Source organism: Mirounga angustirostris, unplaced genomic scaffold (genome assembly GCF_029215605.1).
Source record: "Mirounga angustirostris isolate CCGP_5_RB_7025 unplaced genomic scaffold, mMirAng1.0.hap1 SCAF_4, whole genome shotgun sequence".
Lineage (NCBI taxonomy): Eukaryota > Metazoa > Chordata > Mammalia > Carnivora > Phocidae > Mirounga > Mirounga angustirostris.
The window spans coordinates 48466983-48493676 of NW_026991712.1; the positions used below are offsets into that span (position 1 = coordinate 48466983).

At 39.1% G+C, this 26694-nt stretch overlaps 1 protein-coding gene across 1 annotated transcript; it reads left to right on the forward strand.

Moving 5' to 3' along the window:
* Positions 1–3408: 3408 nt before the first annotated feature.
* Positions 3409–24739, forward strand: PSKH2 (protein serine kinase H2). Its single transcript, XM_045895597.1, has 3 exons — positions 3409–3593; positions 7718–8384; positions 24434–24739. Exons 1-3 carry the CDS (start codon positions 3409–3411, stop codon positions 24737–24739), a joined length of 1158 nt encoding a protein of 385 aa, XP_045751553.1.
* Positions 24740–26694: the final 1955 nt, after the last annotated feature.

Below are 26694 nucleotides of genomic sequence, written 5' to 3' on the forward strand. Positions count from 1 at the left end.
AGCTATTCCAGAAGGATCTAATTCTAAATGAAGCAAATTCTTCATGTTATCTGTTTAAATGTCTTTTGGTTATATATATTGTTTTTAAGATACGGGAGGGTATAGAATTGAAGGGCTTCCCAATGTTTCGCTCCTCGTGATAGCCCTAATTTCTTGTTTTGCTCTCCATTACTGAACTGTACTGAAGATCGACAATAGACTAGAATACAAAATGTTGATAATTTTTTTTCATGTTTTCCACTAATCTTGCTCATGTAAGAGTTAAATGAATTCTTTCTAAATGATAATCTTGAGTCTTTCATGGGTTTTGTTTTGGCATAATTCCTTACATGCTCTCAGTGGAATACTCTTTAAGAGTTGGATTATAATTTATGGAGTATAGCTCTCACAGGTCAAGTTACAGAAATCTATTTATGAAGTATAAGCCAGGGCATTATTTTAGGAAGTTTCTATGGGTTCAGAATCTGTATTGCCCAGAATAATTTTTAGGATTTATCCTCTTTTTTTAGGATTTAACTTCTAACTCTCATTTTTTAAAAAACTAGTTATAGGATGGAACCTAGCATGGAGTCATTGGAGCAATATATTACATATTGTCATGAATGTTATGGCTGACAATTTCATAAGAATTTGTGACTTTTGGGCAATGAGTGGAAGTTGAGAATGAGGTAAGGTTTTTTTCCTTCGGAAGCTGGAGTTTCAATTCATTTAATACTCTTCAGAAAACACCATTGGAGTAAAGTTTAGCCCAGAACCAGATGCTAAACACCATTTCCATTTATTTAGCTGAGTGTTATAGGAAGCCACTCATAGGCACGGAACACTTGATGTAAAAATAAAAATTCATTTAAAACTGGCCTTAAGTCTAAAGCTCATTTTAACAATTTTATTACTTCACCTAAGATAAAATATATAGTTTAAATAACTATAAATAGTTAATTAATGTAAAAATAGCATGTGGCCCAAGCAATGTTTGAGAGGTCTCCCAAATAATGAAGCAGTTACACACAATAAAGAAAAATACACGTAGTAGGGTATTACTCCACACGTTACTTTAGGTATCACCCTTTCTTGAAGGTTACTTAGGCTAAAAGAACATGCTTATGATGTGACTTTAACATTTCAACATTTCAAAACTTGGTGAAAGCTTTAAAAGGAGCAGTTTTGAATGCATTAAGTAGTTAATTTTTTTCTCCAGGCACAAGATTTATCTTACCAATAACACTTCCAGTTAATAGTTGGTACTTTCCAAAAGAGAACTAATCAATGGTGTCTGTTACTGTTTTCATTTTAAAAGGCTTTAAAATCAGTGACTATATTAGCCAATTTTCAAGGAATGTGGTGCAGGCTTCGTGAGAGGCTCTTGACAAAGCTCTTTCTGGGGTGCAGCCAGCTGTGGCCAGGACGCCGGAGCTTTGTGCAGCCTGGGGGACCCAGACACACCGAAGGGCTGCCTCCTAACTACCTGATGCCTTCCCTGCTGCCCAGGTTCAGGATTTAGAGAGGATGTGTCCTAGCTGCTGGGCCACACATATCCAAACAACCCACACACTAGGGCTGTCTGAGTAACAGACATTGTTCTTTGAGCAGCACCTTGACGTTTTACTTCTGTCCCTTTGTTCCCCCCCCCCTTTTTTTCCATTTTGCTTTATATTGTTTACTCTGCGAATTATTTCAAAAGCTTGAGACACCAGCACCAGCTTAAAACCTGCTTAAAACCAATCTTCTCCCTTTGTTTCCTAGTACTCGGAGGATTCTGAGGGTTCTTTATCAGGAAAAGTCCATTATCTGGTAGTTCAGCTCCCTTTGCAGGATAGGCTCATTTTTCTCTCAGCGACCCCCAAGTCATATTTCAAATTTTCCTTCAAAATACAGTTCTTTTGGCAAATCCATGGCTAATTGACTCATCACAGATACTGTGTTACATCAAACTAAAAATTAAATGAATTTATAACGGAAATGGCTCAACTGAAAGAGCACCACCCTGGACGTTTGGAGACTGGGCTCCAGTTCTGGTTCTACAACTTGTTAGGGGTGCCTGATCTTGATTTGCTTGGTTTTGACTGAATTTCACTTTCCACACATCATTTATTTAAAATTTAGCAATGTAAATTATATACAATCAATATATTGATATCTAATCAATACATAAAATACCATTTATCAAAAAGAAATATTTATCAGATATATAAAATATGCATATCCATACATATATGGTAATTATGAATGCAAAGATGAAATATATAAAATATAAGATTATATATGTATAATTATAATTAATATAATACTTATATATTATATGATAATAAGATTACACACTCTCTACATAATATATAGAGAGATTATACAATTTTCAATTTTCTTCTTATTTTTACATATTTTATTCTTTTTTTTTTTTAGATTTTATTTATTTATCTGACACAGAGAGAGAGAACAAGTAGGCAGAGAGACAGGCAGAGGGAGAGGGAGAAGCAGGCTGCCCGCTGAGCAGGGAGCCCGATGTGGGGCTCGATCCCAGCACCCTGATCATGACCTGAGCCGAAGGCAGACACTTAACCGGCTGAGCCACCCAGGCGCCCCTACATATTTTATTCTTGTAACTGCATAGCGTGTTGGACTGGGTTCTAGACATCTGGTTTTCTCCCAGTTTTTTTTTTTTTAATTTTTTTAAAGATTTTATTTATTTGAGAGAGAGAGAGCACAAGCCAAGGGGGCAGAGGGAGAAGCGGACTCCCCACCGAGCAGGGAGCCTGATGTGGGGCTCCATCCCAGGACCCTGGGATCATGACCTGAGCTGAAGGCAGATGCTTAACTGACTGAGCCACCCAGGTGCCCCTCTCCCAGTCTATTTCAGGTGAATCATCCAGAGGGAAGGCTCTTCCAGCTGTAGGAGAGTTAGTGGAGTACCAGAAACAGATTAGTGTGTTTAATTAATGCAATACAGTACAGTAATATTACATACTTTAAATATTATAAGCTCTTAGAGTTTAAAACATATATATATTTAATGTTCATATCATCTGGATATGAGCTCAGCCTTGGAGACATAAAGATCCTTTAGAGAGATGATATCCTTCATTGACTCATAAAATTTTTTATGTTCACATCTTCACTTTTCAGATGAGTAAACAGGCCCAGAGAATTAAGCCGAGGCTCCTGTCTTTTCGCTGTCCCCTTTGCTTTCACCATGTCAAACTCTACGCATAGATAAGTGGTCAGCGACCATCAAGGCGGCCTCATGGCAGCGGGACCTTTTGAAAGTTATTCTCCTAACAAAGACCCACAGTGGGGTTTCTTTCCAAGCCGGCCCTTGGGGGCGGACCGATCTGTCCCGCCTCCCCTCGGCGCTCTGGGGATAAATCGCAGCCCCACCTGGAGCTCCCGGCCCCTCTCCCGAGCGCGGGAGGCATGGGTTGCGGTGTGAGCACCAAGGTGGTCCCAGGGTCGCCTGTGCTGTCCCCGGTCAAGCAGGAGGGTCAAGGCCAGGGCAGCTCCAGAGGCGTAGGCCCCGGGCCCGAGGCCGTGGCCGAGGCGGCTCGGAGGATGCAGGTGGCCCGCTTCCGCGCCAGGTTCGACCCCCGTGTCCTTGCCAGGTAAAGCGCCAGGTGAAGCAGTGGCAGAGGGGCTGGCCTGGGACTGGGTTGAGGAAGATAAACCAAACACCCATCAAGATGGCCTTAACGTTCCCCTCAGCTTGATTAAACCTTAAACAACCTTCTTTCAGATGACAGACCCCTGATGTCCCTAAATTCTTTCTCTGTCCCTTTGAGATGTAAGTCTTCCGCAGCCCGGGAATGTCTTTCTCAAGGACGGGGCAGCCATCTCTTTGAAATGTAATCAGGAGGCCACTTTCTCCCCTCTCTGTGGGAAGGCAGGAGCCCAACTTCCTCAAGCACCAATTAGCAAACACAGGTGGCCTAGTCACGTGGACCAACCCCTCCTCCCACCCCCTCAAGGTCCTCTAGGGCTTTTCTAGAAGCCCGTCCAGTGAGGAAAACTCTTGCCTTTTGTTTCAACCGAGTTGAAGTCAGTCTCTCTCCCCTACTGCAATAGTTTTGACTCCAGTTGTAATAGTCTGGAATAAAGTCTTCACTGTTTTTAACAAGTGTCTGGGGCAAATTCTCTTTGACATCTCTGAGCAGGGAGGGCAGAGGATTGGGAAAATTCCAGAGTGAAAGTAGAGGAGGAACAGGAGCAAGGAAAGGGAGTGAATCCCTGACCTCAGAGCTGGGGAAGGAGGAAGGCCTCCCAACCCTTACAGGGTTGATGGGGGCCTTGACACAGATATGCTGGGACTGGGTCCAGACAGGCCTGTTTGTGAAGGATCTTTACCACATTCTGGAAAAGGAGACCATAAATCATGGAATAGAAACAAGTCTTTGAATCAGCCAGATTTGAGATCCATTCCTGTGTCTTTTATCATGTGTGATTGCGAATGTTCCTTAGCCTTTCTCCTTCCTTAGTTTTTGCCTCAGTAAAGTGGGAATAATAATAATATCTACCCCATACAAATGTTGTGAGGATAATTAAAGTAATATAAGCAAATTATGGTGCACGGTGCATGACAAGTCTTTATTGAGATTTTAGTGCGGTATATAGTATTGTCTTCATAAGGCACACGTAAGACCTAGCTGACTCCCTGCAAGAAATGAGCAAAGGGCGCCTGGGTGGCTCAGACGGTTAAGCGTCTGCCTTCGGCTCAGGTCATGATCCCAGGGTCCTGGGATCGAGTCCCGCATCGGGCTCCCTGCTCCTTGGGAGCCTGCTTCTCTCTCTCTCTCTGTCTCTCATGAATAAATAAATAAAATCTTTAAAAAAAAAAAAAAAGAAATGAGCAAAGATGACAGGTTGGTTGGACTTGAAAAAATAATTTCCTCAGAGTGTACCATGTTGGACATATAGAGGAGAAAATCATGAAATCCTCTTCCACTCTACAGGGCTTGGTGGGACACAGTGGTGGATGGCTCGTCTGGCTTCTCAGGGACATTTCTAGCCCTCAAATTGTATGAGCACTTCATTGCAGTGCTGTGAACAGAGTCTATGCAGAGCCACTTCCTGGCCTACTTGGGAACTTCTAATATAAGGAAACCTTGTGGATTAGTCCAGTAGCTGCTAAGCTCAGAGACAAAGTTGGCTGATCCAACTGAACTTGAATCAGAACGGACATAGGATCTTATCATGACTGAATTGGTTAGATGGCGTCTCTGGTCATCCATAGCCAGAGACATGAGGCTGCTGTGGTCCAGTCTTATCCACTCTCATAACCTCCATCTGCAGGGTAGTCCCAGTCCTTTAGAGCGTGAAGGGGTCAGAGAGGTGGAGGGTCACAACAGTGTAAGGGCTCTGGTGACTAACTCAAGGCTCTTTACCTGATGAGGAGTTAAGCCCCAGAAGATTAAGTGACTTGTCCAAGTTAGTGGCAGGATTGAATCTAGAGTACAGTTGTCTTTCTTCTCCATTGTGATTCCACTTATAACTCTTGCAGAATAGAGACGATAGAATTTAAATCTGACTATATGCACTTTCTCCATTGCTTCTATCAAATAGATTGTGGTATTATTATTGTTTCCGGGTTTCATTTTTTAAAATACATGTTCAAAAAATTCCTAGTTTGGCGCAGCTGAAGTTAAAGTAATAATTTCAATGTCGAGGATGACGTAAAACTGCACCACCCACAACATTAATGTTGAGGCTGCTCTGTTGGCGGTGGGTAGGAGTGGAGCAGTGGAAAGGGGAAGGAATGGAATGACCTTGTAATGCCTTCTCCGAGGCTTGATTCGATCCTTAATGTTTTCAAAATATATGTGGTCATTTGGAAAAAATAGGTGTTCAATGAATGATTCTTTCATTCAACATTTATTGCTGTACCCTCTGTGCCAGGCGCTGCAGAAGATATAGACACTCAAGTCATAAAAATAGTCACCGCCCATGGCCATCACAGGCTCACAAGCAAGGCTGCAGTTACAGGAATTTGTTATGGGACATTTGTTATTCAATCTAAAACCATTTATTTCCACTACTCTACATTTTGGCTTAAAGCCTACTGTTCCCTTCACTGCCAAATTACTAGCATTTTTTTTCAAGTATTTGGTATATGAAGGCCCCTTAGCAGTATTGAATAAAGCTCCTTTTCTTTAAACAAAAGAGTGTAGTTAGTCAGCGATGGTAATTCATCTGATATCTGAAGATGAATTCCACGAGCAAATGAATTTGCCTGCAGTTTTGAAAGCATAGTGATAAATTAGTATTTGCAAAGTGCTTTCATCCACATTAGAGGTAAATGTAAACATTGCAATAGAATTTTGAAATGCCTGTGATTATCTTCAAAAATCAACCTGAAAGTGCATGTGAATAAAAAAGCAAAGTTGGAAAGAGAAGAGGCGACAGAATCTATTTAAGTTGAGTAAATTGCTATCTGTTTTGATAAAGTAATTGGCCAGAAAATTAAATGCACTGCATAGAACAAAGCTGTTTTCTGTAAGCTGGTACAGCAAATGCCATTTTTATTCAGGAAGCACAGGAATATGAGGAACAGATAGGTAGGGGAAAAAATTACCAGAAGAATAAACTCAGCAAAAAGAAGTAAGGCTATTTACCGCACAGACTGATATTTGCATTTGAATCTCTGTTACTGAGTATGCAACTGAAAGCGTTACTTTTCCCTGCATACTCCCTGAGCACATTCCATTCGCTGGCACCCTTTTGTGGGAGAAGTTTTAATAAGGTGGAAGAGCAGCAAATTACAATAAAAGTAAGGCTACCTGGGTTCTCATCCTCACTCTAGAACTTAAACAACCAATTTGCTAACCTGATCTTCAAATTTCCTCATTCGTAAAATGAGGGGTTGGATTAAGTCGTTCTCTAATATTTTTCCCAGCTGTAAAATCATGATTCTAAGTGGAGCACTTTCTCGACATTTCTTAAATAGAGGGTTAAACTTGATAGAATTCTTAAATTCACATATACGTTTACACAGATAATTCAAGTTTAAGATTGCCAGCCTTTGAAATCCTAGCTGACTTCCTGGCCTTTCCCAGAGAGACAGAGAGAGAGAGAGAGAGAAAGGGAGAATAACTTCATGCATTAACATATATCCCATGTTAAAATTCTGTTTCTTGTGTAGAAATTGCAAGTGCAGGGGGTTAGCTGGGAGGAAACTGTGGCTGTAACCCCATCCCCACCAGATGTGTTTACGTTATGAATGCTAATCTATCAAGGAGCTACCGGTGGGCGAGATAGGGCGTGTGCCCTCATTAGGTGAAACACCTTTGAAGGGGTTGGATTTAAATCCTATCCATTTCAACTACAATCTGGGTGACCTTGGGAAATCACTTAACTTTTATGATTCTTAATTTCCTTATCTGAAAAAGGGGGATAGTATTATGTTAGCCCATGGGGATATTGTAAGAAGAATTTTTTTCAAAAAATAAATTTTCCGGCACACAATAAACGCATAATAAATGGTAGCTGCTGTTCTTAAGACTGTTGTAATAGTTATCTTTCCACCAACTAATTACTTTTATATCACTTACCTCCATTTCAAAGAAGAATCTGGGGAGGGTTTCAAAAATAAGAAATACAATTAAGCAACAATGAGCAAAGGAACTGGATTGGGGGGGGGTGTAAAGATAAAAAGAGATGATATAAAGCACCAACTTAGATAATTTTAAGAATCTTCCCTTCAGAGGATAACTGATTTGGCTTTTCTTCCCGATAGATACGACATCAAGGCTCTAATTGGGACAGGCAGTTTCAGCAAGGTTGTCAGGGTGGAGCAGAAGATCACCAAGAAACCTTTTGCAATAAAAGTGATGGAAACCAGAGTGAGGGAAGGCCGGGAAGCGTGTGAATCAGAGCTCAGCATCCTGAGGCGGGTTAGCCACCGCTACATTGTCCAGCTTGTGGAGATCTTCGAGGCCCAGGATCGAGTTTACATGGTGATGGAGTTGGCTACGGGAGGAGAGCTCTTTGACCGAGTCATGACTCAGGGATCCTTTACAGAGCAGGACGCTGTCAGAATTCTCCAGATGGTTGCTGATGGCATCAGGTATCTGCATGCGTTGCGAATAACCCACAGGGACCTAAAACCTGAAAATCTCTTATATTATCATCCAGGGGCTGAGTCGAAAATTTTAATCACAGATTTTGGTTTGGCACACTCTGGGAACAAAAGTGGAGACTGGACGATGAGGACACTCTGTGGGACCCCAGAGTACATAGCCCCTGAGATTTTGCTAAGGAAACCGTATACCAGTGCAGTGGACATGTGGGCTCTTGGCGTCATCACATATGTATTACTTAGCGGAGTCCTGCCTTTTGATGATGAAAGCCATACGAGACTTTACAGGAAGATTCTGGAGGGCAAATATAATTATACAGGAGAGGTAAGAAATAATTTTACTCCTATTGAGTTAGCCTAGTGTAGTTTCTCAACCTCAGCACTATTGACCTGGATAGGGCTGAATGATTCTTCTTTTTTTTTAAACTTTGAACAAAAACAAGATTTAGTAATTTATTACTCACAAGTCCTGGAGGGTATGTGGCATGCCCAGAGCCACACAGTGAGATTGTATGGGGGGCAGGAGAGACAGGGCTGGATGATTCTTTACGGGGGAGCGGGGGGTGGTAGGGTAGGGGTTGGGAGTGGGGCTGTCCTGTGCACTGCAGGGTGTTTAGAGGCATCCTTGGCCTCCACTCCACCCTCTATACACTACTGGTAGATACTGGTAGGTACTGGATATCTAGTAAATACACTAGATTCAACACCTTCCTCAAGTTGTGACAACAGAAATTGTCTCCAGACATTGTTAAATGTCCCCTGCAGGACAGAGTCACCCCTGGCTGAGAGCAATCGGTCTCAAGGTAGTGAGGGCCTGAATTACTGAGCTGTCTGTGGTTAGCACATGACATTGATAATTAAGTAGACAAGTGAATTTGTAGTTTTTCTTTCATCAGCTGAGTAGACTAATGTGTGTGCTCAGCATGATGCTTGGGTGTTTGGGTGAGAGATTTTCTGCCTTGAATCTAGATGATCCAAGCCCTTTTTGTAATATAATGTTTCCTCAGTGAAATGTTTAACCTCATAGCTTGTGTAAAATATTTATCCACTGTTTAAACTCGGAACTCCCAGTGTTTATGAATGTGTTCACTTCTTGTTTTCGACTAGAGAAAGTCGTCAATGCTTATGTGTAGGAAGCCTGACAAAAGGGGAAATTCATTTCATGTTCAGCAGGTAATCAAATATATGTTTAACTATGAAAGGGTTCTTTTTCTCATGAAGGAAAATATTGATAGTTTGATTATAGCTACTTAAGACCTAACATCTATATGTATAACATCTTAAGCAAAATCAAAAGCGAAATAACTAATTTAAATATATTTTCTATACTTTTACAAAGCTTTAGTATCTTATTGTACATGCGTACATTTTTAAAAAACTCATCCAAAATGGTAATTGAGAACTAAGACTTACATGGGAAAGTAGGAAAGGATGGGGAGAATTCACAGACAATGTAGTACCATTGATTATTAAAAGTTTGAAAGATATCCAGCCTCACTGATAACCAAAAAATACAAATGAAAACAGTCTTTTTTTTAAAAATTTTTCAAATCAATAAAGATTAAAAAACCCCACTTCAACTCTACTACTCATTGCTGCTAAGAGTACTAAGAGATCAACCATCTCAGTCACTGCTGGTAGAGGACCAATTTTACAGATTTCTTGGGATGCAGTTTGAAAATATGCATCTAGAACTTTTAAAAGTTTATATGTTTCGATCTGGTAATTCCACTTCTAAGAATCTAAGGAAATAATACCAGATGCAGCAAAGGTTTCAGTATAAAGATGCTCATCTGAGCTATAGTTACAGAAGTGGAAAATTGAAAAAACCCTAAGAGAAAGTCTGAATAAATTATGGGACATCCATATGATAGAATATGATAGTCCCTAAATTATGCAAGCTTAAATATTGTACAGGTGTTGGAAAATGTTCACAGTATGCGACCAAGTGAAAATAAAAAGGGAGAATACAAACTGTATAGAGAATGATCACAATCATGTGGAAAAATGTATGCATAGGAAAAAGGCTTAAAAAAAATACAGTAAAATGTAGAGTAATAATGATTACATACTTTCACACACTTCTTAAAATTTTATACAGTTGGGCCAATTCCAGAAAGTCTAATGTCTCAAAGTAAGATACACTCCTTACTACTCTTTAGTGAGATGTCAAGTTTTTTTCTTGAAGGCAGAAGGACCTTAAAATATTCATACTACTTAATGAATATGTTAAGGACCAGGTTAGATTATTTTCTCAGCTGAGAACTTAGTGTGCCTAGGTAAAGGTGAAAAGTTGCTGACTCTGAGAAGCAGTGCTTAGCTCTCAGTGATGGGATCATGTCTGCAACTTTCAGAAACAATGCTTTATTGCAGCAGTCTTTCCTATTTGAATTTTTTGGTTTTTTTTTTTAAGATTTTATTTATTTATTTGACAGAGAGAGACACAGTGAGAGAGGAAACACAAGCAGGGGGAGTGGGAGAGGGAGAAGCAGGCTTCCTGCCGAGCAGGGAGCCCAATGCGGGGCTCTATCTGGGATCATGACCTGAGCTGAAGGCAGACACTTAACGGCTGAGCCACCCAGGCACCCCTTTTTTAGTTTTTTAAATGGCATTAAAATTTTAGAAGATCAGTTTCTTCTGAAACCTTAAAGGTACCAGATATTTTCTATACTGCAGGATTTCTGATGATGTTGAAAGACATATTAAACAGCTTTAGTAAATTCTCTTTCTAGTGCTTTAAAGTTTCCTTTTCAGAAGTAACTCATTTCATTATAAGTAGTTTGAGGCTAAATATTTATGTTCAGATTGAGTATTAAATTAACATCACTAAAAAGAAAACAAAACTAAAGTCAACAATGTTGAAAAAAATCTTAAACATCAAGACTGATTTTTCTCCAGAATCCCAGAACCATATATTAACAGGCAAATTGTGTTCTTTATTATTTTTGAGGAAATACTCATTTAATAAAACTGAAAGTCCTAGTACTTATCAGCCTAGTACAAATTAAATACTTAAGAAATCTGTTTCAATTTATATCTTATTTCAAAACACATTTAACCGTTTAAAGCTTTGCATTTTCAGTTATAACCTACAGAAATTTTGAGCCTCTTTTTTTTTTTTTGGATATTTAAAATAGGGACGGAGATAGAACACTTTGTCATGTTAAATCTGATAAACCTGCTGCAAGAGCCATAACTTTGAGGAGTTTTCTAAATGAACTATGGGGATCCAGGATTTAGAATTTCTTGATCTAAACTTTATGCTGCATATAACATTAGAAATGCACATTTCATAGTATAAAATATGAAACACATTTTTATACCTTATTATCTAAGGTACTATATGCACCTTTCAAAAATTCAGTGTGTGTTCACGTAAAGTATATTAGAATAATTATGGGTTGACAGGATTTTTTTTCTATCGGTAAGAGTATTTGTGTGGGGTTTTGTTTGTTTACAAATAATCAGACTATAATATTTAAACATGCAAAGTAATTGGCAGTAATGTTGCACTTGTTTGCTAAAGATACACTTTAGCAAACAAGTGTTTGCTAAGCAAACAAGTTGTTCCATGGGTGACCACACAGACACACATATACACAAATCAAGGCATTGAGAATCCTAGAGCTGTGCTGCAGACCATAGCTGAAGCTGTATTTTCAATCAGAACGAATGTAAAACCTGTCATGAAGGTATAAAATAATTTGGTGGTGAATGTTTTTCTGTACCATTCATGTGCAATTATAGTCTAAATTCTGCTACACTACATGAAAGTAAATGGACATTCCAGAATATAGATGTGATTATATAGTCTTTTTTTTTTTTTAAAGGTTTTATTTATTTATCTGAGAGAGAGAATGGGAGACAGAGAGCATGAGAGGGGGAGGGTCAGAGGGAGAAGCAGACTCCCTGCTGAGCGGGGAGCCCGATGTGGGACTTGATCCCGGGACTCCAGGATCATGACCTGAGCCGAAGGCAGTCGCTTAACCAACTGAGCCACCCAGGTGCCCCGTGATTATATAGTCTTAAACTAATTATTATTAAACCAAGATTGCTGAAAATCAGTGATGCATTTGTTATAGAGTATAACTCATTGTTTACAGTATGTTTTAGGTGATATCATCATAACAATAGAAGGTGATCTAAGTATTCCAGGTAAATTTATATAGCAGTGAAGAATTACATGCCTTCTGTGGACATTTTATAAGTGCATTTTATATTGCAATAAATTTTTTTCTCTTTAAAAAAAATACAGTAAAATGTTAACAGAACTTATTCCTGGTTTGGAGATTATGGCTCATTTTGGGTTTTTTCCTTTATATTTATTTTTATTTTTATTTATATATTTATTTATTTTTAAAGATTTTATCCATTTATTTGACAGAGAGAGAGAGAGAGAACACAGCAGGGGGAGTGGGAGCAGGAGCGGGAGAAGCAGGCTCCCTGTGGGAGAGGGAGAAGCGTGCTTCCTGCTGAGCAAGGAGCCCGATGAGGGGCTTGATCCCAAGACCTTGGGATCATGACCTGAGCCGAAGGCAGACGCTTAATGACTGAGCCATCCAGGCGCCCCTTTTTCTTTATAATTTGAATATCTTTCTGTTTCTGTTGTTCTTTTGTTTACAAAGAATACATATTTCTGTTTTGGTTAGAGCTCCATGACTCTTCTCTTCTACATGATGTTGGGAGGAACTGCAGTCATCGGAGCTTGACTGGGATGGAATGTCCATGATGGTCCCTCAAATGTCTGACATCTTGGTGGGGATGGCTGGACATCTGGGGTCAACTAGGTCACTGGAACCACTAGGCCTTATTCACCTTCCTCTCTCAATGCTTCATAGGGCCATCTCTTCATGGGGGATTCTCTGGGGCATCTTCCCAGCAGGGTAGTCAGACTTTTTACATGGTAGTTTAAGCCTTCCAAAAAGGAGTATTCCAAGAGGGAGACAGTGGAAGTTGCCAGTGCTTTTAAGGCTGGGCTTGGAAATAGCACAGCATTACCTCTGCCTCATTCTATTGTGAGTCCTGTGAGTCTTATGCTAGCCCAGATTCAATGTGGAAAGAGACCACACGCAGTCTAACTACTGGGGGAGTGGCTTATTGGGCCTTGTTTGGACTAGATATCGCTATTCCTTTTTTAATGTGCAAAAACAATAAGAAATATATTGTTTAAAAAGTCCTTTTGTCAGGTTTAATTCAGAGGGTTTCTAGGGTTGGATTCCTCAAAAAGCTGAGAAACCCCTGAGAAGACGGTTCATGTTCAAGTGAGTTATTGAGGGTAAACTCCCCGGAAGACAGGTAAAGGAGTGGGGCAAGGAGGACAGGGAAGATGAAGAGGCCAGAGCCATAAAGGTCAGCCTCATCTTGCAGGGAAGAATTCTTCAACGTTCGTCCAACCTGAGGCAGATGAGCTGGGTTTTCACACCTACTGCTCTCTGTTAGTCAATGGGGGTGATGGTGGTGGGGAGCTGGTGGTAAATTTTTACATTCAATGGTGATCAAAGACAAGTGGCTCCAGGAGCCCCAGATGGTCACTGAAAAACAAACAAACAAACAAAAAAAACACCAAAAAAACAAAGTGTTGGCTTTTAGAAGGAAAGCACTCCAAAGAAAGGGGGTATGTATACATACAGAAAAGAAGGGCTCAGCGTCTGGATGGAGCACTGACATTGTCTCCATGTTGGCACCCTCTACTTCTTGAGGAAATGCCTATTTGTAGCCTCAGACAACATGCAACCCAGAGTAGGATTGTGGCTGCTTGTAATACTGGGTTTATATCCCTTTGGCTTTCTCTCCTGTGTTTGTCAGGCACCCATGTCCATCATATTCACATTCTCTTATAATATTACCAAGCGTCTTAGTCATCTCAAGCTGCCATAACAAAATACCACAGACTGGATGACTTAAACAATAGAAACTTACTTCTCACAGTTCTAGGGGCTGAGAAGTCCAAGATCGAGACACCAACAAGTTAGGTTTCATTATGAAGCCTCTTCTCTTGGCTTGTTGGAAACTGCCATCTTGTGGTATGCTCACGTGACCTCTTTTGTGTGTGTGTGTGTGTGTGTGTGTGTAGAGATAGGGTAGGGAGAGAGGGAGGGAACTCTGGTGTCTCTTTTTAAAAGGCCACTAATCCTATCAGATCAGGACCCCACCCTCCTGACCTCATTTAAAACCTTAATTACTTCTTTGGAGGCCTCATTTCTAAATATAACGATACTAGGGATTAGGGCTTCAACATATGAATTTCAGAGGGACACAAACATTCAGGCCATAATATCAAGGGAACACAGACTGATGGACTTAGAAAAGCATATCATCATGTTTTCTCTGTCATCATATTATTGTATACCTACCACTTATCAATAAGCATAGTAATTTCTAAATGCACCAATTTTATTTAAATACCAGGGTGACCATCGATTCTGGAAGCGTAGGTGTGGTAGACAGAATAGCCCCCTAAAGATGTCCCTACTCAAATACTCAGAATCTGTAGATGTGCCATCTTACGTGGCAAAAAAGAATTTGCAGATGTGACTAAATTAAGGATCTTGAGATGGGGAGATTATCCTGGATTATCTGGGTGAACCCAATGTGATCATAAGGGTCTTTACAGTAGGAAGGTGGGAGGGTCAAATGTAGAGAAGATGTGATGAAGGGAATATAGATTGGAGTGATGTGCTTTAGAGATTGAGGAAGGGGTCATGCACCAGGGAACGTGTATAGTCTCTAGAAACAGGAAAAGGCAAGGAAGGAACTCTCCCCTGGAGCCTCCAGGAGGCAGCTCTGCTGATACCTTGATTTTAGCTTATAAGACCCATTTTGACCCACAGAACTGTAAGATAATAAATGTGGGTTTGTTTTTTTTTTAAGATTTTACTTATTTATTTGTCAGAGAGAGAGAGAGCACAAGCAGGGGGAGTGTCAGGCAGAGGGAGAAGCAGGCTCCCCGCTGAGCAAGCAGCCCAATGCGGGACTCCATCCCAGGACTCCGGGATCATGACCTGAGCCGAGGGTTGTTTATTAAAGTCGTTTATGTGAATCACTATTTTTCTCTAGAAGTCAGGTGGAGAAGTGCAATAAATAGGACAAAACTTCCAGGGACTTAAATGTTGTATCTCTTCTGAAGGAGAGGAATGATGTGTTTAATATTTATAGCAAATATTTTATAGACACCTGGCTGATATATACTCTGACTCCACCCATGTATAAGCAAAAGATTAGCTATAATATTAATGTATAATTCTTCTTAATTTTGGTGTGAAATATATTCCTTTTCATGGAGCTTTGATGACCATTCCAACTGTGTTATTCTTTCCTTTTTCTGAATAGTGTTTAGGATTATAATAAATTTCTTTTGTTTTAACATTTAATCTATATTTCATCTTTCTAAGACATTGTTGGCTCTTTGAAGTCTGGAACTGTAGCATATTTCCCCCCTTATATCCAATAAGATATCATGAAGAGGTAAGCATAGAGAATGCATTTAACAAAAATAAATGCTTTTTAAAAATTATTAAGAGATTCTGATGTATAACTGCATGAGTAAATGCATCTCAACTATAACTGCATTGAGCACAGAGTACAAATTTTAATTTATAGTAAGGTGGATTTTATTTATCTATTTTTCTAATTTTATTTTGTTTTTTTTAATTTAAATTCAATTAATTAACATATAATGTATTACTAGTTTCAGAGGTAGAGGTCAGTGATTCATCAGCCTTATATAATTCCCAGTGCTCATTATGTCATGTGCCCTCCTTAATGTCCATCACCCAGTTACCCTATCCCTCAACCCCCTCCCCTCCAGCAGCCCTCAGTTTGTTTCCTATGATTAAGGGTCTTTTATGGTTTGTCTACCTCTCTGATTTCGTCTTGTTTTATTTTTTCTCTCTTTCCCTATGATCCTCTGTTTTTTTTTTTCTTAAATTCCACATATCAGTGAGATCATATGATAATTGTCTTTCTCTGATTGACTTATTTCACTTAGCATAATACCCTCTAGTTCCATCCATGTCGTTGCAAATGGCAAGATTCCATTTTTTGTGATGGCTGAGTAGTATTCCATTGTATGTATATATACCACATCTTCTTTATCCATTCATCTGTCAATGGACATCTGGGCTCTTTCCATAGTTTGGCTATTGTGGACATTGCTGCTATAAACATTGGGGTGCAGGTGCCCCTTCAGATCAGTACATTTGTATCTTTGGGGAGTAAGGTGGATTTTAGATAACTAATACCTTCAGTTGCTAAATTTATTAGATTCATTCTGGAATGTTAGGGTGGCTTGGAAGGGTACATTTGCTCCACTCACTGGGCTTTGCAGGGTAGGGGTAGGAGTTCCCTTTTCCAGTTGCTTCCTGCAATGCCTGAGAGGCAACCAGGATAGAAAGACACAGCACATGGTGAAGAAAAAAGAAATCCTGTCTACTGTGTGGAGGAGGCCTTTACTTATCTACTTGATTACCAAAACATCATGATGGCTTTCAGCTTGGTGGCAGAGCTCATGCTGGAGATAGTAAGTAAAAGACACATCCATCATTTCTCCCAGAGACTGTTGGAAAGCGTCCTTGTATGGGTCCCACCTTCCTTCTTGTCGGGCCTTCCTCCGGCCAGGAATCATGCTTAGCTCTGGGAATGCCCACATGAAAATGCTCAGTGTCCCTGCTCTGTGGGATCAAGTGGTCTTAGAGTCTGAGAGACCAAGTATTCTTCTTCTTCTTCTTCTTCTTTTTTTTTTTTTAAGATTTATTTATTTATTTGAATGAGGGAAAGAGTGAACAAGTGTGAGAGGCCAAGGGAGACAGAGAATCTCAAGCAGACTCCCTGCTGAGCATAGAGCCCGACGCAGGGCTCCATCTCTTGCCCCTGAGATCATGATCTGAGCAGAAATCAAGAGTCAGATGCTTAAGCCAGCCAGGTGCCTAAGAGACCAAGAATTCTTATGTATCTCTTCAAATGTAAGTGCTCTGATACATGTAGGAACAAAGGCGCAGAGTCCATGGAACAAGGGAAGACAGGCTCTTACTGCTTAGGAAATTTGGGTCAGATTTCATGAAGGAGAGGACATTTGTGCTGTGTCTTGGAGGACGTGTAGGAGTTTCTGAAAGGGAGACTGGCACATTCCAAGTAGACAGAACAACATATGCAAAAGCACATAAAAGGGAATATGTATTGTAGTAGTTAGAAAACAAGAATTTTGGAGCTTCGTGTGCAGGTGAGCATATATTTATGTGGGTATTTTGCAAAGCAGTGTAGTGTTGTGGTTAAGGGCATGATCTGGAGCAATGCTGGCTGGGTCCATTCCCAGCTCTGCCGCTTACTAACTTTGTAACTTTGGGCACGTTTCTTAATTTCTCTGTATCTCAGTTTCTTCTTTTGTGAAACAGTAATAATGATTGTGTTTACCTAACAGGGTTGTTGTGAAGATCAAATGAGCTAAAAGATGTCAAGTGCTTAGAATAGTTTCACATATTAGTACGTAGCGCTATATATGCGTTAGCTATTTCTGTTACTACTGATGTGGGAAACTCTGGGACTGTAAGTTTAAATTTTGCTTAAATAAGTTACTATTATATATATAAATATATGTAAATTATATATATAGATATGTAACAGTGCCAAGTATACCTTTTTCATCTTTTAAATGGAATAGTGAGAAAAGTGAGGTATTAATATTTTAATGCTAAGGATAAATTACACATTCTTGCCAGTGAGTTGGGAATCATGTATTATTGTCTAATTATATCGCACTATATCACAGTAATCTTTTTTGATGTGGAAAAAATTGATAATAAAATGAGTCTTATAGCCATATTAGCCAGTTGGCAAAGATAAACACTGGTAATAAAAACATATTTAAAAAAAATCCCACAGGGAAAAAAATAAATTAAAAAAATAAAAAAATAAAAAAAATAAAAATCCCACATGGATTTTTTTTTAAAGATTTTATTTATTTATTTATTTATTTATTTTTAAAAAGATTTTATTTATTTATTTGACAGAGAGATAGCGAGAGCAGGAACACAAGCGGGGGAGTGGGAGAGGGAGAAGCAGGCTTCCCGCCGAGCAGGGAGCCCGATGCGGGGCTCGATCCCAGGATCCTGGGATCATGACCTGAGCTGAAGGCAGACACTTAATGACTGAGCCACCCAGGCGCCCCCCCCACATGGATATTGTTAGAAAATGGTCCCCATGTACTTAGATTCACCTATGATTGCCATACTGGTAGGAAAAATTTATTAATGTACTCCCGTTGAAGTAGCAGATCTGATGGATTTTGCTCACCAGCCATGACCCCAATTTTCTTTCTATATCCTCATCTCCATTAACTTCTCTTATTTTTTCTTTGCTATATTTCTCTTCCATTCAGGTTATTAAGTAGGAAAAAGGGATAGAAGAGCAGAAGATTTGGCTCTTTAATTCCCTTTTATTCTCTTTCCATCATGACTAGAATTTCAATAGTGAAATGAACCACATTTCAGTTAGGTCAAAATTCTTATAATTTGTTTCCCATTCCTGTGATTTAGTTCTTAAAAACTTACGCTCACAAAAATGTGGTGCTCAACTTTTTAAGTGACATTTTTACTTTAAAAGTTTTACAGAAAATAATTTTAATGGTTATAAAATCTCTCATAATGTACTTCATTTTCTGCTTATCACTTTCTTCCTCTCTTCTCTGACTTAAGTTGTACAGGTATATATCTTCTCTTTAACTCAATTACAGTGGGTGTTTCTTGGAATTGAATCCATGTGCATTTTACTTTGGCTGTGTAGATACTACCTTTAGCATAAGGGGTAATGATTAGAGTGGAAAGTGGTTATCTGTTTTCTTGATTATGTTGCACTTTTTGACCTTGATATCATCAACAGAACTCATGGAGTTGGGGAGAAAAGAACTATTTGTGTAACGTTTTTGCAAACTGAGAAATATCTGATTTTAGTGTTATGCTTATGTTGCTTATATTCTGGTTTATGAGGTTCATAATAGGAAGTAATTCTAATGTATATTATATATGGAAGAACAAATCAACCGTTGATTTAGGTTTCAGAGGCCAATTCAATTTTTTGTTGCTACAATTCAGTTTTATGTTCTTCTTTGCTACTTTTTTTTTTTAAGATTTTATTTATTTATTTGTGAGAGAGAGAGTGAGAGACAGAGAGCATGAGAGGGAGGAGGATCAGAGGGAGAAGCAGACTCCCCGCCGAGCAGGGAGCCCGATGCGGGACTCGATCCCGGGACTCCAGGATCATGACCTGAGCCGAAGGCAGTTGCTCAACCAACTGAGCCACCCAGGCGCCCTTCTTTGCTACTTTTTATTTATTAATTTTGTTTAGGAAAACTGAACACATCTCTTTTAAACCTTGAGTGGTTGAAATATGATAGGCGCTTAAACAAATTAGGCTTTGTCCAATCCTCTTTAAATTTCAGTGTTTTCCTTATAAGAAAAACTGGAAGCATCACTTCTCTTATGTCAAGAACCCCTTAACTCACAAAAATATTCTCTTTATGAGCCTGGTATAGGATTAATTGGTTCTTCTTCCATTTTTTAATTTGATGTTACCTGTAATAAACTTGTATATATCTCCTGACTTTTCCCAGGGTTTACAAATGGTCCAATGGATATAGCATTCTGACATAAATAGCTTTGTCTTTGAACAGTTTTAGCTTTGGCAAAGATAAAACAGCTTAAAGTCTGCTCTTAGATTGGGAAGAAAAAATTTTAAATTTTAAATATTTAGAACATAATGATGTATAGAATCTCCTGCTTTCTGATAGGAGGAAGAGTGATTTTCCTGGTCTACAGGTAATAAAGTTATGGAGAGTTAATTGGTACTTTTGGGCACATTTACATAAAATTTAATTGCAAAACATAAGTGAAATCCTACCAAGGCCCTACACTAAAGTTCAAGGGAAGGGAAATGCTAGTCAGAGAATTGTCATCAGTAGAAGTTTTGTTGTTGTTGTTGTTGTTGTTGTTATTGTTTTTTTGTTTTGTTTTAAGATTTGATTTATTTATTTTATTTTTAAAGATTTTATTTATTTATTTGACAGAGAGATAGCGAGAGCAGGAACACAAGCAGGGGGAGTGGGAGAGGGAGAAGCAGGCTTCCCGCCGAGCAGGGAGCCCGATGCGGGGCTCGATCCCAGGACCCTGGGATCATGACCTGAGCCGAAGGCAGACGCTTAATGACTGAGCCACCCAGGCGCCCCTGATTTATTTATTTTAAAGAGAGAGGAGGTGAGCAGGGGGAGGAGCAGAGGGAGAGGGAGAGGGAGATAATCTCTAGCAGACACTGCTCTGAGTGCAGAGCCCCACATGGGGCTTGATCCCAGGACCCTGAAATAATGACCTGAGCTGAAACCAAGAATTGCACGCTTAACTGACTGAGCCACCCAGGTGCCCCCAGTAGAAGTTTTTAATAAATGCTACTATTTAGAATTTTTTTTAAATTTTTTATTTATTTAATTTTTTAGTAATCTCTACACCCAATGGGGGGTTTGAACTCGCCACTCCAAGAGCAAGAGTCACATACTCTTCTGACAGAACCAGCCAGGTGCCCCTAAAAGCTACTATTTTTAATGGGATAAATGCTACTTTGAGTTCTCTTAGCCCAATTTTGAATGATAGCTTATCCATCTACTTAAAAATAGATTATTTGAGGTTTTCTGAAAACTCCATAATTAAATCCATCAATAATTATTACCCTGTACTTCAGTAGCTCTATATTTAGCAAATTTTAACATTAATTACCATCCTTAAAATTTGAAATGTTGCATCTAGCATTTTAGAAACTGTGTATATTCTGTGTGTGCTTGTGTGTGTGTGTGTTTGTAGTGTTTAGCTTCTAATAATGACTTATCCTTTGGGTAAATACCCAGTAGTGCAATTGCTGGATTGGAGGGTAGCTCTATTTTTAACTTTTTGAGGAAACTCCATACTGTTTCCCAAAGTGGCTGCACCAGCTTGCATTCCCACCAACAGCGTAAGGGGGCTCCCCTTTCTCCATATTCTCGCCAACATCTGTTGTTTCCTGTGTTGTTAATTTTAGCCGTTCTGACAGGTGTGAGGTGGTATCCCATTGTAGTTTTGATTTGTATTCTCCTGATGATGAGTGAGCATCTTTTCGGGTGTCTGTTAGCCATTTGTATGTCTTGCTACCTTTCTTTATATTTGGTTCATTATCTCAACGCAGAACTTTGTTTTGAGGACACACATTTATCATGATAATAGTAAGTGGACTCCGTATGAGAAGTTTTGGATAATTTTCTTCTTCCAGTTCTCTGAATATAGTAGGTGGATTTGTCCACAAAAGAACTGAAAGAGTTACATTATGATTTAATAGTAACAAGAACAAGAGCAACAAAAACTTACACTATATTTTATATCTTGAAAACTATTTTTCACATACTTGATCTAATTTGGTTCTAATAACAATCTTGTGAAAGAGATATGATCCCCATTTTTTTGATGAAGAAACTGAGACCCTATATTTAGAGCTGTATAGGGCTAAGCAGCTTGCGTAGTCCAGATCCACTTGCCTCACTCCCAGGCCTTTTCCACATTAAGATGGGTTAACAGGCTGACTAATGGCAGCGTCTCTTTGAGATTGCTGAGAAAAACTGAAGAGGGCTGCCTAGGTGGCTCAGTCATTAAGCGTCTGCCTTCGGCTTAGGTCATGATCCCAGGGTCCTAGGATAGAGCCCCGCATCAGGCTCCCTGCTCTGTGGAAAGCCTGCTTCTCCCTCTCCCACTCCCTCTGCTTGTGTTCCCTCTCTCACTGTGTCTCTCTCTGTCAAATAAATAAATAAAATCTTAAAAAAAAAAAAAAAGAAAAGCTGAAGAGAGGAATTTTCAAGAGAAAGAGTGGAAATGACAAGGTGGATGTCCAGACTGGTGAAGGGACTGAATGATGTCATCAAGTGAGAGTTGGTCCACGATATGAATTTGATTCAATGTGTGGTCTCCAAATCGTTTTTTTTTTTTTTTTTTAATTTCTTAAGTAATCTCTATGCTCAATGTGGGACTCGAACTCACAACCCTGAGATAAGAATTGCATACTTTACCCACTGAGTCAGCCAGATACCTCTCTAAATCGTTTTTGGTCATATTAACTCTATTAGTCAAAAAACTGTGAGCATGCACACTCAATTTTTATTCATTTATAGAATATATACATATAATATATTAATTTATTTTATACTTTATACAACATAGACAAAATTAAATTTTAGATTAAGAAGATAAAAATAAAATAGTTCTGACATTTTTTTCTACACCTGTCATTTTCTACTGTGAAATATATAATTGACTCCTAGGTGCTCTCCAGTTGTTCTTTATAGCTCAGGAATCCTGTAACTTCTAACCCATGTTTGAATAATGCACTTTGGCTGAAGAACTTTTTTTCTATGTTACCTTATTTTCTGCAACTGCATTTTAAGCATTTATTCATTTGGGGTCATCTTAATGAGCTCTCCATAAATCTCACTACACATATTTTATATTTTCCAGAAAGATTCAGTTGCTTGTCTTATAATGTTCCATTGGAGACATCTAACTTAACCTTGAGCCTAGATAAATGTGTCTGGATCCAGAGCCAAATAGATGTCTAGCCAAAGCAGAAGATGTGCCATTGTGAGCGTCAACCACTGACGTACTTTGTCTAGACATGCAGTGTTTACATTTTATTTTCCCTGTGTTTGAGTATTTGGCAAATGCGTTCATTTATTTCACGTGTTTTATTTTGGGGATAAATATTTCTCGGATCTCATTTAACCTAAATACGCTGAAGGAAAAAAAAAGAGCAATTCCTTTACTGGTTTCTTTTGATTCAAATTCTAGGTTAATAGAGTGTTAAGAGATTGGAGAGTGTGACGTCTGAATTGAGTCTGATTTTTCCTTATACAAGGACAAAGACAATAGGTTGTAAGGATTCCTCTACCTTTCTTGGGAGATGCAACTTTTTTTTTTTTTTAAGATTTTATTTATTTATTCGAGTGAGAATGAGAGAGAGCACGAGAGGGAAGAGGATCAGAGGGTCAGGGAGAAGCAGACTCCCTGCTCAGCAGGGAGCCCGACGTGGGACTCGATCCCAGGAATCCAGGATCATGACCTGAGCCGAAGGCAGTCGCTTAACCAACTGAGCCACCCAGGCGCCCCGGGAGATGCAACTTTTTAAAAACACATGTCAGGTGCCTCGGTGGCTCAGTTCTTAAGCGTCTGCCTCTGGCTCGGGTCATGGTCCCGGGTCCTGGGATCGAGCCCCGCATCGGGCTCCCTGCTCAGCCGGAAGCCTGCTTCTCCCTCTCCCACTCCCCCTGCTTGTGTTCCCTCTCTGGCTGTGTCTCTCTCTCGGTCAAATAAATAAAATCTTAAAAAATATAAAAATAAAAACACATGTCAACCAGAAATTGTTTGAAATACAGCAAATGTACTGGCAATTTTCTCAATGTTTCTCCTTTGTAGATGACAAAGGATACAAAGCTTTAGTTGTTTTTTTTTTTCTCCTAGGTCTATGGTATGTGCTGGTAGACAATGCAGAGAACAAGTGTAAAGCAACAGCTCTCTTGTCTCCATCTTCACAAAAGTTACTATGAATTGCTGCTATTGTACTTAAAGTATGTGCAAAAGCTGTAAATATTGCCAGAACAAATCCCTGAAACATCAAATCGCTGGTGTACACATTGCATCCTGCAGTAGTTCTGCTCCGTGCAGAATCCCTCTTGGAGCTAACTGATGGGGAACCATGCGGGCCCTGAGGGTATTGGGGAAATGCACCGCACGCAGGAGGATTCTTCACTGAAGGGCCCCTTTTGTTCTGCCCTTTCTCTCTGGAGGCTGTGGAGATGGAAGCATCCTAAGTCTGGGGTCAGCTTTCAAAGGGAGAGAAAAGTTGATTCTCAATTCATTCCACTTTCCACTCGAGCTGATTCTTGGAGTCGTGGGAGCTCTATGAGATGACCAGAGTGTGGTAAATACTAACCCGATGCTGGTATACGTCACGGACAACAGCCGCTTTGCCTTGACCAGCTCACATAAATGTGACGTGAGAACTCACACTGCTAATTGAATGAAGCACACTGGACAGATTTCTAGAAAGGAATTCTCCTTCATTGAACAGAGAGTTTGGAAGACAATTTGTGTTTGTCTTTCCCCCTCACCAAATAGATTTTTTTTTTTTTTGCCTCTCTCAAAAGTGATTTTCAGGTTCCTTATATATTTAACGATACTACAGTACTTAACTTGCTTATTTGAAAAAGTCTTTTGGGTTTGATACACGTTAATCTGTGTAATTAAGAAGATATGCTCTATGTGTGTTTGTGTATTTTTATTTTATTGATTTTATTCTGTTTTATCTATTTTTTCTTCCTAGCCTTGGCCAAATATTTCCCACCTGGCGAAGGACTTTATAGACAAACTACTTATGTTGGAGGCCAATCATCGCATGTCAGCTGGCCAGGCCCTGGATCATCCCTGGGTGATCACCAGGGCTGCCGGGTCTTCTGTGAAGAATCTTCAGAGGGTCATATCCAGGAACCTCATGCGGAGGGCGTCTTCCCACTCCCAGAGTCCCGAGTCTGCACAGTCTTCTAGGTCGCATTCTTATCACAAATCAAAGCACATGTGGAGCATGAGAAACTTAAGGGTAGAAGAATCACCACTGTCTGCACTTTCGTGAACAGATAACCTTCAGAACCCCTTTAACCAATTTTAAGGCAGATCTATTAACTTCACGGATAGCATTAGGTCAGTAAGGACCATTTGATCATGATTAAAGCACCTAAAAAACTCCACGGACATGGGAGCATGTGGTTATTGTTGGAAAAGTTTGACCTTCACTTTAAACATTTTTGGTTTGTAATGTTTCCCAGGTCTGTATTTATTCCCCAAAATGTACTTCTGTAAAAGATAAATAGTATAGTAGATGCTAAATATGTATATATAGTTAGAAATAGATGAAGAAAATCTCTTGGGAATTGATGGATTAAATGAAGTAGGAGATAATAAGAATAAGGGATATGCATATGAAGAAATGATGAATCAGAGACATAGCAGGCATAGTTAGAAATGGGGAATTAAATGTATTGATACTGAAATTACTGAATTATATTTAAGACCACTGTATGGTATTAACAACCACTAGGTAAAACTCAAGATAATTACAAATACCTATTAAGTTCATATTTAGTCTGCAAATATTAATGGAAATTGTTAACTATGGGGCATATAAAGAAGCTTAGTTGGCAGCAAAACCAAAAATAAAACAGTAGAACTATCTCAAACTAAAAATCTTCTGCACAGCAAGGAAATAATTAAAATGAAAAGGCAACCTATGGAATGGGAGAAAATATTTGCAAACTACATATCTGATAAGAGGTTAATCTCCAAAATATGTCAAGAACTCCTAAGATTCATTAGTAAAAAAAACTAGTAGCCTGATTTAAAAAATGAGCTAAGGACTTGAATAGACATTTCTCCAAAGAAGAGTTCAAATGGCCAACGATATCTCCTTGCACCTGTCAGGGTGGCTATTATCAAAAAACACAAAAGACCACAAGTGTTAGTGAGATGTGGAAAAAAGGGGACCCTTATACACTGTGAGTGGGAATGCAAAATGGGGCAGTCACTGTGGAAAACAATATACAGGATACTCAAGAAATTAAAAATAGAAATACCACATAATCTAGCAATCCCACTTCTAGGTATTGGTTCAAAATAATTGAAATCACGATCTGGAAGGGATATTAGCAAGGCTATGCTCACTGCAGCACTATTCACAAAAGCCAATATGTGGAAATAAGCTAAATGTCTATCAACAGATGAATAAAGAAAATGTGGCATCCACATGTGATGGAATACTATTCAGTCTTAAAAAAATAAGGAAATTCTGCCATATGTGATAACATGGGTGGACTGGAGGATATTATACTAAGTTTAAAAAGCCAGTCACAGAAAGACAAACACCACGTGATTCCACTTGTATGAGGTATCTAAGATAGACTCAGAATCAAAAAGTGGAATGGTAATTGCTAGGGGCTGAGGAGAGGGAAAATGGGGAGTTACTAATTAATGGGTGTAAAGTTTTCATTAAACAAGATGAATAAGCTCTAGAGATCTGCTGTACAACCTAGTACTTAGAGTCAATGATAATGTATTGGACACTTAAAATTTTGTTAAGAAGCTAGGTTTCATCTTACCACAATAAAAATTTTTAAAAAGCATCTTAAGATACATTTTCTATCCATAAGAGACTCACAGTTTAATTGGGGCATTATTCACTGGAAAATGGGAGTTTTGTGGAATCAGACAATAGTGATTTTTTTCTAGGGTTAGCCTTTATCACCCACTATAGTTCACAAAATGGTATGTGATCATCTTGTTTCATTCTTCTACTGTCAGCTCTTTCTGGTTAGCACAGGTTCCTTCTAGAATCATTTAATCAAATACCTTGATGGCTCTAAATACCTACCATGGAATAATTATAAATGGTGTATTAAAAGAAGTAAGCTCTAAAACTCAGTTCTCCAGGCAAGGCACATATGGTCTGATCTTTAGTACAGTAACTTTTTATAAAGTGATACAAGGACTGAAATATTACTAGTAAGTATATCTGTGGGACACTTGTATGAATGG